Source organism: Hemiscyllium ocellatum, chromosome 35 (genome assembly GCF_020745735.1).
Source record: "Hemiscyllium ocellatum isolate sHemOce1 chromosome 35, sHemOce1.pat.X.cur, whole genome shotgun sequence".
NCBI lineage: Eukaryota > Metazoa > Chordata > Chondrichthyes > Orectolobiformes > Hemiscylliidae > Hemiscyllium > Hemiscyllium ocellatum.
In genome coordinates, this window is record NC_083435.1 from 46906623 (window position 1) to 46922633 (window position 16011).

General features: G+C 40.7%; 1 protein-coding gene across 1 annotated transcript in view; it reads left to right on the forward strand.

Annotated features, from left to right (window-relative positions):
- Nucleotides 1-16011, forward strand: part of LOC132832662 (complement C4-like) — a 230046-nt gene that overhangs the window by 74695 nt on the left and 139340 nt on the right. Inside the window, exons 12-15 of the mRNA XM_060850740.1 lie at nt 2141-2338; nt 2898-3092; nt 6864-7013; nt 11637-11763. Of these exons, the coding sequence (XP_060706723.1) occupies nt 2141-2338; nt 2898-3092; nt 6864-7013; nt 11637-11763 (670 nt within the window). The remainder of the gene's footprint in view (nt 1-2140; nt 2339-2897; nt 3093-6863; nt 7014-11636; nt 11764-16011) is intronic.

The following is a 16011-nucleotide window of genomic DNA, read 5'->3' on the forward strand; positions in this document are numbered from 1 at the left end:
ATTGGCTAGCTGGAAGAAGACAGAGGGTAGTAGTTGATGGTAAAGCTTCATCTTGGAGTGCAGTTACTAGCAGTGTTCCGCAATGATCTGTTTTGGGGCCATTGCTGTTTGTCATTTTTATAAATGACCTAGAGGAGGGGCTTGAAGGCTGGGTGAGCAAGTTTGCGGATGATACGAAAGTCGGTGGAGTTGTTGACAGTGAGGAAGGATGTGGCAGGTTACAGCGGGATATAGATAAGCTGCAGAGCTGGGCAGAAAGGTGGCAAATAGAGTTCAATGTGGGTAAGTGTGAAGTGATTCACTTTGGTAAGAGTAACAAGAAGATGGAGTACTGGGCTAATGGTCAGATACTTGGTAGTGTGGATGAGCAGAGGGATCTTGGTGTCCATGTACACAAATCTCTGAAAGTTGCCACCCAGGTAAATAGTGCTGTGAAGAAGGCATATGGTGTACTGGCTTTTATTGGTAGAGGAATTGAGTTCCGGAGTCCTGAGGTCATGTTGCAGTTGTATTAGACTCGGGTGCGGCCTCATCTGGAGTATCGTGTGCAGTTTTGGTCGCCATACTGCAGGAAGGATGTGGAGGCACTGGAACGGGTGCAGAGGAGGTTTACCAGGATGTTGTCTGGTATGGTAGGAAGATCGAATGAGGAAAGGCTGAGGCATTTGGGGCTGTTTTCATTGGAGAAAAGAAGGTTTAGGGGTGATTTGATAGAGGTGTACAAGATGATTAGGGGTTTAGATAGGGTTGACAGTGAAAACTTATTTTCACTAATGGAGTCAGCTGTTACTAGGGGACATAGCTTTAAATTAAGGGGTGGTAGGTATAGGACCTATAGGTGTAGGTTAGGGGTAGATTCTTTACTCAGCGAGTTGTGAGTTCATGGAATGCCCTGCCAGTAGCAGTGGTGGACTCTCCCTCTTTATGGGCATTTAAACGGGCATTGGATAGGCATATGGAGGTTATTGGGCTAGCGTAGGTTAGGTGGGCTTGGATCGGCGCAACATCGAGGGCCAAAGGGCCTGTACTGCGCTGTATTTTTCTATGTTCTATGTTCTATGTTTCTCAGCATTGGGATGTTTAATGTATTTTTTTCTCTCCAGTTTTTCTACTAAAATAAATGACCTTCCCTTCTTCCAGAAGACAGCATTGAATTGCAGAATAACAAAATAATTATGGTGAAACGGAAGGCACTATTTCTGCTCTCTGGTGCCAATCTCCTCCTTCTTCTCCCTATCCCTACATACTATTTCTATCCAAATAACCACCCAATGCTCTCTTGAATGCTGTCAGCACATTTCCAGGTGGTACAATTGATACCCTCACTATCCACAGTTTGGAAAAATATGTATTTTTTTAATCATATCACCCCTTCTCCCTTTGCACATTATCTTAAATAGTAAACCTCTCTTCATTTTAACTTTATTTTACAAGCAGTAACAGCTTCTTCCTATCTCTACACAACCCACCCAATGATGTTGAAAATATATCTGAAATCTCCTCTTAATCTTCTCCTTCCAAGGAGAACTGCCCCAGATTCAATAATCCAATCAGTCAACTGAGCTTTCTCTTTCCCTGGAACCATTCTTGTAAATCACATCTTGATGAATACATTTACAATTTGATATCGACTGAGGAAATAAAAGCTGCCTGTATGCAAACAAAACCAACAGGTATCTTTTTTTTTACAGAACACCAATACAGGCACAAAGGTCAAATTGATCTTAGATGAGAAAACAACTCAGCTTTTGTTATCAGTTATCAATTATCTTTAGTGTGGATATGTTACAAAATAAATAGAATATTCATGGTTGAGTAAGAGCTGTGGTGTATGATTCAACTTTGATGGACCTTTTAAAGGGGTCTTCATTCTCTAATACAGTTGACATAAATAACTAACAAACACGTGAACAGGGCAATATCACATCATTGCAATATCACATCATTGCAATGTACATGATCAAGGATGTCTTGAACCTATAACCTGTTGAGAACTACCAACAACAATGCCACTCACTGAATAATGGGTTTAAAACTCCATTTTCACAGTAGCAACAAAATACCTTTGATCAGGTATGATGAACTGGGATCTCAATTGCATTATCATTTGGTGGCCCATTGTGGTTTTGTTTTTGTTTAGGTGACGGCTGGTGATAGGAAATCTGGGACAGAATCCCAAGAAACAATGGTGACAGCAACTGTCTATCAATCTCCCAGCAAGAGTTTTCTTCATATAGAGGCACCTCACAAGGTGCAGAAGGCGGGTCAATACATGATTATCGAATTGACAGCTATCACAGAACTGGGCAGCAGAGACATTGATTACTTTTATTACACAGTAAGTAGAATTATACAAAATTATGACTTGCTTACTTTTTTTAAAAAAGGAAAAGACATTAGGCAGGACAATAATCCATTGGCAGTTTGAAGTAACTTTTCCACAAGTACAATGCTGACCGAAATATACGAGAAGCACCCACACTCTTGTCTCTGTATTGTGCTGTGGGATCTTCTACGTCCACTTAGATATGCGGAGAGACTCGCATTTTAATAAGGCACCCAAATGCAATATGACCAGCAGTGCAGTCCTCCTTTGTTTTGAGAAAAAAATGGATTGTCAGCCAATAATATTCACACAAGTCACTTGAAAAAGCCTGAAATTGTTGCACATATAAAAGATGTACTATCTGTGGATCTTATACAGGGATTATCCATGAAATCAGTGAAATGATTGGAATAGCAGGTTTGACTGCAAACATGCTTTGCTGCAGCCAGCATAATATGATGTCACAATTTGTAGACTGATAATTTGTCAGTAGATGTTTTGTGCCTTCCTGTTTGCCAGGGAATAGGAGCCAAAATGTGCCATTGTTCCCTTATGTCTTTTTCATCCACAGATCTTAAGCAAAGGCAGGGTGATTGCATCTGATAGGATTCACAAGGCTGATCCTACAAAGCTCCGCCTTCAAGTGGTACTTGACATGGTACCCACATTTCGCTTTCTTGCCTACTATTACATTTCCACTGGAGGAAGAAAGGAAATTGTGGCAAACTCAGTGTGGATTGATGTGGAGGATCAGTGTGAGGGGCAGGTAAGCATATTTTGGTGGTTTCCCCTGTGTTTTCTTCTGTCTCTAAGTGTCATTGGATGTTATGAAGTTATTGAGTCATACAGCACAAAAACTGGTCCAACCCAGTTCATGCGGAACATAACCTCAAAATAAACTAGTTCCACCTACCTGCTCCTGTCCAATATCCTTCAAAACCTTTCCAATTCATGTACCTATCCAAATATCTCTTAAATATCTAGATTCACCATTTCCTCTGGAGTGTGATTTCACATGTGAACCACCTTCGGTGTAAAAAGGTTGACCCTCATCTTTTTAAAAAATATTTCTCCTGTTAGTTTCAAAATGTAAAACCCTAGTCTTGAAACCCCTTTTTTGGGGGGGGGATCCTGATGAAGAGCTTGTGCCTGAAATGTCGACTCTCCTGCTTAGCGGATGCTGCCTGACCTGTCGTGCTTTTCCAGGGCCAGAATTTTCGATTCTGACTCTCCAACATCTGCAGCCTTCCCTTGCTCTCATTATTGGGCAAAGACAAATACCATTAACTTTATCTACATCCCTCATAATCTTATAAACTTCTAACAGATCGCCACTCAACCTCCTATGCTCCAGTGAAAAAAGCTCCCAGCCTATGCAGTCTTTCTTTCCAGTTCAAAACTACTAAAACTGGAAATACCTTGATAAGTCTCTTATGAACCCTCTTCCGCTTAGCAATATACTCCTATAACTGGAAAACCAGAAATATGCACAATATTCCAGAAGAGACCTCACCAATGTCCTGTACAACTTGAACATGACTTCTCAATTCCTACACTCGAAGGATTGACCAACAAAGGCGAGTATGCCAAATGCCTTTTTAAACACCCTGCCTATATGTGATGCTTGTACATTAAAGGATACTATTTACCTTTCTTACTTGCACAAGAAATTATAAACTCTCTGGCATTTGGAACGCACCACATATATCTGCATGAAAAGAATCACAAAAAGAAAAAAAACTAAATGTTCATATTCTTGGCCTCTCCAAGGATGGAAACATCAAAGTACTTGATTTATGTTTCCCTGCCACACCCCCCAACAATCCTTTGTTTGCCAGTATAATATTCTCCACTGTGGAATATTTCACAGCTGTACTTCATCCTCATACATTGAAATGAAGGCCTGGCCTTACTTGGGGCCTGGCCAATTAGACTGTCCAATTAGAGTTTAACATTTCCTCATTTGAGTTTTTGAAACTTTTTTTTGTGTGAAGCCTGATTTTGATAGATAGCAATGGAGCTAACATTTTGCTATTAGGATTGCTGATGCAAAGTGAAACTCAATCCATTCTACCTGTTTTCCAATCCAATGTACTTCAAAGCCCGAGAAGCTTAGCTTTCAGTTTTGGATTCTGCTTTATGCACATCAATGACAATATTTTCAAATTTAATACAATCACCCCACAAAAATATGCATTATTAAGATTTCTGAAAACTGCCCCTCATGATTCCAAGAAACTATGGCAAGATCGCCTTTCAACTAAAAACAACCCAAATTTAATCAGACAGAATGGACTGAGAAATACCAATGTATGCACTTTCATTCAACTTCCAGAATGATCCCACAGCATTTGCTGCCCCTTTTGAAGAATGAAGAGACATTTCCCTCTTCAGATAGTCTTCCTGGAGAAATGCTACTTTAATATTAATTGATTTACATTGGAAGAAAAACTAAATCAATCAAGGAGAAAGCAGCCCTGTAAAAGCAAAATATTGCAAATGCTGGGAATGTGAATATTAAGTTAGTTGTATTTTAGCTCCTGCCTCCCAGTTTGGACCCTCTGTTGTCAGCCTTTGACCCTGTTCCAGTGCAGGTCAGCAGGAGGTCACATCGAAGTATGTCAGCTTCTGCTTGGCCCTTGGATATCAGTCTTAATTTGGGAGGACATGCTGTTGGAGTGATAATTGGACTTTAACCCAGGCCCCTCTGTTGCATCCCTGAGCGCATGGAATAAAATTGCCTCAAGGCACTGAGTGGAATTTAATTTTAATTCACGTGAATATAAACTTCTCAGAAATAGAATAATTATGATATCTTAGATTGTTCTATGAATGTACTTGGTTCACCAATGGCCTTAAGAAAGGAAATCTGTCTGTCTTACTGAGCTGGGCTGACATGTGGCTCTGGAAATACAGCATTTTGATTGACAGCATTCTCAAATGCCTTATCAAGCCACTCGTAAAGTTCAGATAGACAAGCAATGTTGTCTCATACCTACATCAATGTCTCATGGAAATGCATGAAATAATGAAAAGCTTAGCCATTTCTAGCATTTAAAAAAATGGGCGCATGGTGGTTCAGCGGTTAGCACTGCTGCCTCACAGCACCAGGGTCCCAGGTTCGATTCCACTCTCAGGTGATTGTCTGTGTGGAGTTTGCACTTGCTTCCCCTGTCTGCATTGGTGTCCTCCCATAGTCCAAAGTTGTGCAGATTAAGTGAATTGACCATGCTAAATTGCCTGTAGTGTCAGGTACATTAGTCACAGCTGTGTGTTACTCTTCGGAGGGTTGAGGCCAAAGGGCCTGTTTCTACACTGTAGAGAACCTAATCTAAATGATATTGTGCATGCAATTTTGTCCTTACCACTCTTCCCTTCTTCTGTATTCATTTAAAATGAATTAGATATTTCACGTTTCTTTTTATAGTTCTTATGAAGAGTCACCAACTTGAAAGTTTAACTAATTTTTCTCACCTCAGTTGCTGAAAATGATGCCAGGTAGACTTAGACTTAGACTTACAGTGTGGAAACAGGCCCTTCGGCCCAACAAGTCCACACCGACCCGCCGAAGCGCAACCCACCCATGCCCCTACATTTACCCCTTACCTATCACTACGGGCAATTTAGCTTGGCCAATTCACCTGACCCGCACATCTTTGGATTGTGGGAGGAAACCGGAGCACCCGGAGGAAACCCACGCAGACATGGGGAGAACGTGCAAACTCCACACAGTCAGTCGCCTGAGTCGGGAATTGAACCCAGGTCTACAGGCGCTGTGAGGCAGCAGTGCTAACCACTGTGCCACCGTGCCGCCATAGTAATAGGTATAGCTTGTTTTAATTGCAAGTTTCAAATATTTGCATTATTTTTTATTTCTGATGAGCATTTTCATTTGCTCAACAACGAAAAACGACAGTTGATTTTCACTGATGGGTTTTCCTATATTGCACGAAGATATCTGCTGATAGAAAATGCATTACTTACCTTGGCTTCGCAGCCAGCCACAGAATGGGAACAACAATTAAAAGACTAGAGGGAATAGCTAATGATTTTTTTATGCAATTCCTATCTTTGGATTATGGAGACGTTATGCTAAATATAATTAAAATTTCTTTGAGACATATTTATGGTTATGGATAATTGCTTATTTGAACATTATGAGACTCAGAGCTCAAAAGCAGCATGCACATTCCTCTCTGCTATGATGTTTTACATTGTTCTACATGTTGATTTTCTCTCCTGCCCATGCTTATATGCAAAAGTACCTATATAGCAGATGGTTGTATTTTGCTCACTTAATATCAAAACATCTTTTTCCAAAAAATGTGGCAACTGTGGCATTGTTAAGAACTTTTGATTCTATTCACATCTGCTTGAAACATGAATGAAGCATAATTTAGAATTTTTATCAAGATTTGTAAAGACTTCCTATGCATGAAGGTGAAAAAACATTACAGTGAATGTGTTTTCCATATGTTTGTGCTTTTGACAATTGAAAGGTTGGTTGATCTATTCTGATTAAATTAAACTTTTACAGATAGAAATAACGGAAAGCGATGTTCCCTACGAACCAGGTGATTCATTTGACCTGCAATTCTCGACCAACGATGCAGCAAACGTGTCTTTTGTTGCTGTTGATTCATCAATGTACATCCTAAACAACAAGAATAAACTCACAGTCCGGAAGGTACAACTTGTGCTTGTGATCTTTCCTTTCTGTATCTTTCCTGTTATTTTGTAATCAAAATACAAAACAATTATATAAGCAAAGAAAGGTGGTTAGTTGAATGAGTGAATTACTTTTCGAACATGAACATGGATCTTGGGACCCATTTGTATTGTTTCCCTGGTGCTCTTGTCAAGGACATCATTATTGCGGTACAGAACTGCCTGGCTCGGAAACTGGAGATATGCGGGAGATAGTCAGGCGCTGTTGTTAGGCACAAAAGATCTGGAGCTGTTGTCCCATGTTATCCCAATGACACGTATAGAAGGAGGGGTGGAAATCTACCCACAGAGTATCTGGAGGGAAGAAAAGGATACAAATGCATTTCAGTTCTGCATCATTTGAGTACCAGCATTTTCTGAGGAATTGTAGAGTTTTTAAGAAAAATATGGTGTCATCCAGATAAGTTCAAGGAGCAGTTTTCTGGGTATTAAAATGTTTAAGAATAGTCCAGTCAGAAAATGTGATGCTAATTATTTGAAATTCAAATTGAATGGGCTGAGATCAGATAATGCCTATGTAAATTTCAACAACAAAAGGTATGCAAAATTGTAATTGATGAATATGCAGTCTTTAACTGGTTAATAGTTCTGGTAGGATTAAGGTACAGTCTCAGGATGGGTTAAAAAAAGTAAAAATATCCAGAGCTCACTGCATAATGAAACAAATGAAGCAGAGAAACAAAATACAAATGACTTTTCAGTTCCATTTGATTAAGATGTTTAAGTTTCTCATGTTGTGTGAGGTAGTGGAGGGAGGAGGGGGTATTTTGAACAAATAACAAGAATGCTTGTGATAAGCTTAAAGGCTAGGTAGCTAACACTGCAATGGTTTCAGGCTGAAAGAGCATGTAATAAAGATAGGAAGAATAGGCACAAAAGGTTCGTGAATTGAATTATATAAATGTTTTGAACGTATGATGCAAAATATAAAGTACAAGACAAAAAGGTGCTAAACAGGCCGAAATGAATCAGAAATATGATCTGGGATAATCTGGATACAGGGGTTATGATCGAAAGTGCTTGTTTGTAAAGTTGAGTCTGTAGACTTTAGAGCACTAAGTCAAATGACAGTCATGTCCCATGGGCTGGCTTTGAAATTTCCCACAATCCTATAGTTAGCCCTGGGGTAATGTGTCAGTCACGAGTTTCAATGTGATTGTTGTTACAACACAGGGATTGCAGGAAAAATCAAATCAGCCTCATTATCACTGGATTCAGATCACAGTGATCTCAAAAGGTTCACTGACCACAGATTTCCTTCAACATATTTTACAGATCAGAGTTCTTGGACAGCATGCTTATAACTTCAATGCAGATTAACCATTTATTGTAATTGAAACATGCCACCCATTAACTATTAGGCAATCTAATTAGGCAACTATCACAGCACCAGGGATACAGGTTCAGTTCCACCATCAGGCCAAATAGCCTGTTTCCACACTGTAGGAATTCTTATGATGGAAGTTCTGAGAAAATAATCCATTCTGTAAGTAATAGGTCAGATATTTCCAGAGATCTGTTGAAGTTGTTTGTGTTGGCTTTCAAATTTAAGCAAGGGATATAATCCTACGTGCTTTTAATACAGCCCATCATCAAAGGACTTTCTGAAGGCCTGACAGTCATCACTGAAAGAGTTATCAAACAAGCATATCATGATTTGTTTAACTTTTGATTTATCCCTGAACTGTTTGGTCTGTAAGTAGGGGTTAATGTTGACATGTGATTGAGCTTAGATCGCAGATATTTAGATAGAATCTTTACTGGGCAGAAGCAGGCCATTTGGCCAATCGAGTCCATACCCACTCTGAGGCGCATTCCGTATAACTCTGCATATCACAAGACTAATCCTCTTAACCTTCACTTTCCTGGACACTCTAACATGATCAATCCATGAAACCTTAAATACTTTGAACTGTGGGACGATTCCAGATCACCTGGAGGAAACGCACACAGACACAGGGAGAATGTGCAAACTCCACACAGACTGTTGCCCAAGGCTGGAATTGAACCTGGGTTCCTGGCGCTGTGAGGCAGCAGGGCTAACCACTGAGCCACAGTGCCGGTGTAATGCTTAGGAAGTTAAAATTGGACAGGGCCCATGAGGAATATAAAGAAAGCATGAAAAAACTCAAGCAGAGAATTAGGAGAGCCATAAAATGATCTTGGCAAGTAGGATTAAAGAGAATCCTAAAACATTCTGTAGATACCTTTAAAAAAACAGCAGGATAAACCAGGAGAAGATAGGACACTCAAGGATAAAGGAGGGAACTTGTGTTTGAAGGCAGGGATGTGGGAGAGATCCTAAATGAGTATTTGCATCAGTACTCACTCTAGAAGGGAAATAGGGATAATCCAGGGAACTTGACACCGGTAAGTCTCACATCAGTGCTTGGTAGCTATTGCAAGTAATGCTTAGGGCTAGGATTTATGCACATTTGGGAAAACATGGCCTAATTAGCAACAGTCAGCAATGCTTCATGCAAGGCAGGTCATGTCTCACTGATGTGATTGAATTTTTCGAGGACGTGACAAAGGTGATCCGTCAGAGTAGAGCAGTCGATGTTGTCTACTTGGATTTTAGTAAGGCCTTCGACAAGGCACATACAGAGGATTTAGATGCACTGAATCCTTGGCGATTTGGCCACATGCATTTAGAATCAGCTCACCCATAGAAGATAGAGAGTGGTGGTAGAAAAGTGTTCTTCAGGTTGGAGGTCTGTTACTAGTGGTATTCCGCACAGATCCATATTGGGACCTTTGCTGTTTGTGATATATATATATAAATGACTTGGATGAAAATGTTGCTGGGTGGGTTAGTAAGTTTGCAAACAATACAAAGATCAATGGAGTGGTGAATAGTATAGATGGTTGTCAAAGGATAAAACGGGATAAAGTTTAGTTGCATATATGGGCAGAAAAAGGGAATATGGAGTTTAATCCAAGTAAATGTGAGGTGTGGCACTTTGTTAAAGTGTTAAGGAAAAGTATATAGTTAATGGCAGGACCCTGAACAGTATTGATGTACAGAGGCATCTTGGGGTTCAAGTCCATAGCTCCCTGAAAGTGGCCATGCAAGTAGATAAGATGGTAAAGAAAGCGAACGGCATGCTTGCCTTCAATGTTTGGGAAACTGGGTGCAGGGGTTGGAATGTAATGTTGGAGCTTTATAAGACTTTGGTCAGGCCACGCTTAGAGTATTGCATTCAGTTCTGGTCGCCACATTACAGGAAAGATGTGAAGGCTTTGGAGAGGGTGCAGAAGAGGTTTACCACGGTACTGCCTGGATTAGACGGTATGAGCTGTAAAGAAAGGCTAGAAAATCACAGGTTGTTTTCTCTGGACTGGTGGAGCCTGATGGGAGACGTGATCAAAGTCTATAAAATTAGGAGATGCACAGACAGGTTTGAAGGAAGACTTCCCAGACGTAAATCCATGGTCTCATGAGACGAACAGATGCCACCACCAGATACGTTTGGCCATCTGAATTCTTTTCCCAGAGTTGAAATGTCCAATACTAGGGGGCATGTCTTTAAGGTAAGAGGAGTGAAGTTCAAAGAAGGTGTGAGGAGAAAGTCCTTTTACACAGAGAATAGTAGGTGTCTGGAATGCACTACCAGACATGCACATAAGTACACAAATATGCAAGGACTGGTGGCATATGGACCAAGGACAGGCAGAAGGGATTAGTTTTTATACGGTGTCACGTTCAGCAACCATCGTGTGCCGAATGGTCCATTCCTGTACTGTAAAGTTCTACATGCTAAGTCAGTAACTGGTGCGTAGCTGAACAGAACAAAATAAAAATAAAACTTTCCAGTCAAGAATCTTCTAAAATAAAACTGCTTCCTGTACCAAAACTAAGTCAGAGCCAGTTCAGTCTTAATTCCTTGTTTCCCCTTTTTTTTAATCACTGTCTATGGCTGGGCTGAACGGAACTGTTCCTCTCTCTATTAAGCCAATCAACATCTAACCAGCAGCATGTGCCTGAGCACAGCAATGTCTTGGTACTGGACTGTCTGCAGTATTCTCAGAGTAGAAATTTAACTGCATTATCTTCAAAGTTTAATTCTCAACTCCAACTGATGGTTCCAAACTGAAATTGAGAAAAAAATGGAAAAATTGTGATGATCGATACATTACTATTTCAACTGGATCAGTACTGACTTCTGAGCACAGCAATCAGTTATCTCTCAGGAAGGATTACTTAAGGATATTGTTTTATAAAAGCCACACTCACATGTTCAAGTTGACGCAAAATTTTATACTGCATTTCCAAATGTGTTTACCTTGGTGTCTTGGTGACATTTTTTTCTCAAGAAAGAGACCTACCAGATCAGATAATCTCACCATCAACCACATAGCAGTCTGTGAGAGCTTTTACAATGTTTCATCATCCTCAGGATTGAATGGTCATACTCCAATATTAGCAGTTGAATAGTTGCCCGGTGTTTTGAAAAGTGTGAGAACCTTGATTAATTTAATGTGTTAATTTAATAAATTACCGTATACGGAAAGAGATTTTAGCAGTAGTTGATATTAAGTATTTAGTGCATAACTTTCTTTTTTTTTAATCTTTGTGTAGGCATTTGAAGCGATGAACGCTTATGACCTGGGATGTTTCTATGGAGGTGGAGTTAACAGCGTTGGTGTTTTCAAGGATGCCGGACTGAGTTTTATTTCTGATGTGGGAGTAGCCTCTATTAGACACGGTAAATCTCACACCACATTAAAGATTATTTTAAAATTGATAAATGGAGAATCAGTAAATGACTGCTCTGTGCATAGCTAAGGCTGTCTGAAAGACTGACCAATCAGCAAAAATTGGAAGAAAGATAGAAAGTCCGATGTCCAGAAATGGTGCACAATGGATAATGCAGATAGATTCACAGTCAAACTGCTAGTGGCAAATAAATTAGCATAGGAAAAGTTTTCTTAAACATATAAAATGGGAAAGGGTAGCTAAAGTGGACATAGGTCTCCTGCAGGATGAGGAAGGGGAAGTAATAATGGGTATTGCTGAATGAGTCAGTCTGCACAATGGGAGATGTGTCTAACATGCCAAAAAATGATGCTAAAGATACGCTGGGAGGTGAGGACCTCAATTCAGTTGTTATCATTAAAGAGGTCATGTTGAGCAAATTTGAGGGCTTAAAGGTAGATAAGTCCCAGAGTGCTGAACAAAAGGGCAGAAGCAGTAATTTACTTAAATTCACTGGATTCTGGCCAGATCCTGGCAGACTGGAGGACAGCAAATGTCACACTGCAGGTTGAAAAGGTCTCTAAGCAAAAGGTAGGTAGCTCTAGGCCAGTTAGCTTAACATCTGTATTTGGAAAATGATCAAAGAAGAAATAATGGAAAGGGTTCCATCAGGCAAACACAGCACGGATTCAGGAATGATTTGGAGGTGTCGGTGTTGGACTGGGATGGACAAAGTTAAAAATCACACGACACCAGGTTATAGTATAAAACAATCTGAACATTGGGACACAGACATGCATTAACTTCACACCTTCAGTGCAGTATCTGAGCTGAGATGGCAGCTGTTCTTAACACTAACTTGAGGATGTAACTTTAAACAAGTTCTGGGATTTACATATGAAAGAACTAAAACTATAATGGTCATTGGAAAAGGTTAAAGACTTAACAAAGAATCCCATTTTTTTTCAGTATATCATTTCAGTGGCATCACATTGTAATCTATTGCTATAAAATTTGTTGTTGTGGTTCTGTTCGCCGAGCTGGAAGTTTTTGCTGCAAACGTTTCGTTCCCTGGCTAGGGAACATCATCAGTGCTATTGGAGCCTCCTGTGAAGCGCTGCTTTGATCTTTCTTCCGATATTTATAGTGGTTTGTTCTTGCCGCTTCCGGGTGTCAGTTTCAGCTGTAGTAGTTTGTATGTGGGGTCCAGGTCGATGTGTCTGTTGATGGATGTTCTTGCCGCTTCCGGGTGTCAGTTTCAGCTGTAGTGGTTTGTATATGGGGTCCAGGTCTATGTGTCTGTTAATGGAGTTTGTGGATGAATGCCATGCCTCTAGGAATTCCCTTGCTGTTCTCTGTCTGGCTTGTCCTATGATGGTAGTGTTTTCCCAGTCAAATTCATGTTCCTGGTTGTCTGAGTGTATGGCTACTAGGGATAGCTGGTCGTGTCGTTTTGTGGCTAGCTGATGTTCATGGCTGCGGATTGTTAGCTGTCTTCCTGTTTGTCCTATATAGTGTTTTGTGCAGTCCTTGCATGGTATTTTGTAAACTACGTTAGTTTGGCTCGTGCTGGCTATTGGGTCCTTTATTCTAGTGAGTTGTTGTCTGAGTGTGGAAGTTGGCTTGTGTGCTGTTATGAGTCCTAGGGGTCGCAGTAGTCTGGCTATCAGTTCTGAGACGCTCCTGACGTATGGTAGTGTGGCTAGTCCTTTTGGTTGTGGCATGTCCTCGTTCCATGGTCTATCTCTTAGGCATCTGGTGATAAAGTTGCGTGGGTATCCGTTTTTGGCGAATACCTTGTATAGGTGTTCCTCTTCCTCTTTTCGCAGTTCTGGTGTACTGCAGTGTGTTGTGGCTCTTTTGAATAGTGTCCTGATGCAGCTTCGTTTGTGTGTGTTGGGGTGGTTACTTTCATAGTTTAGGACTTGGTCTGTGTGTGTTGGTTTCCTGTGTACCCTTGTGGTGAATTCTCCGTTCGGTGTTCTCTCTACTAACACGTCTAGGAATGGGAGTTGGCTATCCTTTTCCTCTTCTCTCGTGAATCGCATTCCTGTGAGTGTGGCGTTGATGATTCGGTGTGTTTTTTCTATATCTGTGTTTTTGATGATTACAAAGGTGTCATCGACGTATCTGATCCAGAGTTTGGGTTGGATTTGTGGTAGGGCTGTATGTTCTAACCTTTGCATAACTGCCTCTGCTATCAGTCCCGAGATTGGTGATCCCATGGGTGTTCCGTTGATTTGTTCGTATATCTGATTGTTGAATGTAAAGTGTGTGGTGAGGCACAGGTCTAGTAGTTTAAGTATGCCGTCCTTGTTGATAGGTTCGGCCTCCTGTGTTCTGTTATGTACGTCTGTTATGTCTCTGGCTAGGGTTTTGTCAATTGATGTGAACAGTGCCGTCACGTCGAATGATACCATGGTTTCTTCTTTGTCTATGTGTGTATTCCTGATGATGTCCAAGAATTCCTGTGTTGATTGTATGGAGTGTTTGGATCCGCTGACTAGGTGTTTCAGTTTTTGTTGTAGTTCTTTGGCCAGTTTGTATGCTGGTGTCCCTGGTAGTGATACTATGGGTCTGAGTGGGATGTCTGGTTTGTGTACTTTGGGTAGTCCGTAGAATCTGGGGGTGTTGTTGCTTTCAGGTTTCATTCTTTGCTGGTCCGCTTTGGTTATCTGGTTGGCTATAAAATTTGTATTGTATTATCTTATATTCCATAATCACCTGATGAAGGAGCAGCACTCTGAAAGTTAGTGCTTCCAAATAAACTTGTTAGACTATAACCTGGTGTTATGTGATTTTTAATGGATTCAGGAAGGGAAGGTTGTGTTTGACAAGCTTCCTGGAGTTCTTTGAGGATGTAACAAGCATGGTAGATGGAGGGGAATAGGTGAATGTTGTGTGTTTGGATTTCCAGAAGGCATTCAATAAGGTGCCACATAAAAGACTCGTTAATAACATAAGAATGCATGGCGTTGCAGCAAATGTACTAGTATGGATAGAGGGCTGGGTAACCATTGCAAAGAGAAAGTTGGGATAAATGGGCATTTCTCTGGTTGGAGATCAGTGGTGAGCAGGTTGCTGCAGGGGTCAGTGTTGGGCCTGCAACTGATGATGATATATATACAAATGATTTGGAAAAGCACACTAAGTGTAGTGTAGTGTATCCAAATTTGCTGCTGACACTAAATTGATTGGAATTGCAAACTGCGCAGAGGAAGTTAGGGGTCTGCAGAGAGATTTAAACAGGTTAAGTGCGTGGGCAATGGGGGTCTGTCAGATGGAGTATAATGTTGGTAAATGTGAGTCTATCCACTTTGGAAGTCAAAATAGTAGGACAGTGTGTTATTTAAATGGTGAAAGATTGCAGCATGCTGTCGTGTGGAGGAACTTCAGAGTGCTCGTACACAAAATGCTAAAAGTTGATTTGCAGGTGCAATAGGTAATCAGGAAGGCAAATGGAATATTGGCTTTCATTGCCTCAGGAGACTGGATTGTAGAGCAGGGAGGTTCTGCTGCAATTGTACAAGGTGTTGGTGAGGCCGCACCTGAACTATTGGGCACAGTTCTTTGCTGACTTTGGTGACAGTGACAAAGGAGGTTCACCAGGATGATTCCGGTGATGACGGGGTTACGCTCTGAGGAGAGATTGAGCCACATGGGACTGTACTTGCTAGAATTTAGCTGAATAAGAGGGGTTCTTGTCAAAGCATATAAAATTATGACAGGGATAGACAAGATAGAGGCAGATAAGTTGTTTCTGCTGGTGGATGAGTGTTGGACTCGGGCTCATGGCCTCAAGTTTAGGGGAGTAGATTTAGGACAGAGATGAGAAATGAGTTGCTTTTCCCAGAGAGTAAGTCAACCTGTGGAATTCTTTGCCCAAGGAGAGCTTCATTAAATATATTCACAACACAGTTGGATGGGTTTTTTATTGGTCGGGGAATTGAGGGTTATGAGGATAATGCAGATAGAGGAACTGAGACAATGGATCGATCAGCCATGATCTTAATGATTGGTGGAGCAGGTTCAACGGGAAAATAGCCTACTCCAGCTTCTATTACTATAAAAGTATGAAATTGAACAGTTAGATAGCTGTCCATTCATAAAGGTAGATGGTGATGGAAAACAATGAACACACAATATAAGATTCTTTTCTTCTCTTTGTTCTTTAGCCAGATGTTCACAAGCCAAGATCTTTCTTTTACATTTCATGATTATTTCTTGAAGGTCATTTCTTATACTGCTAACTTATAGA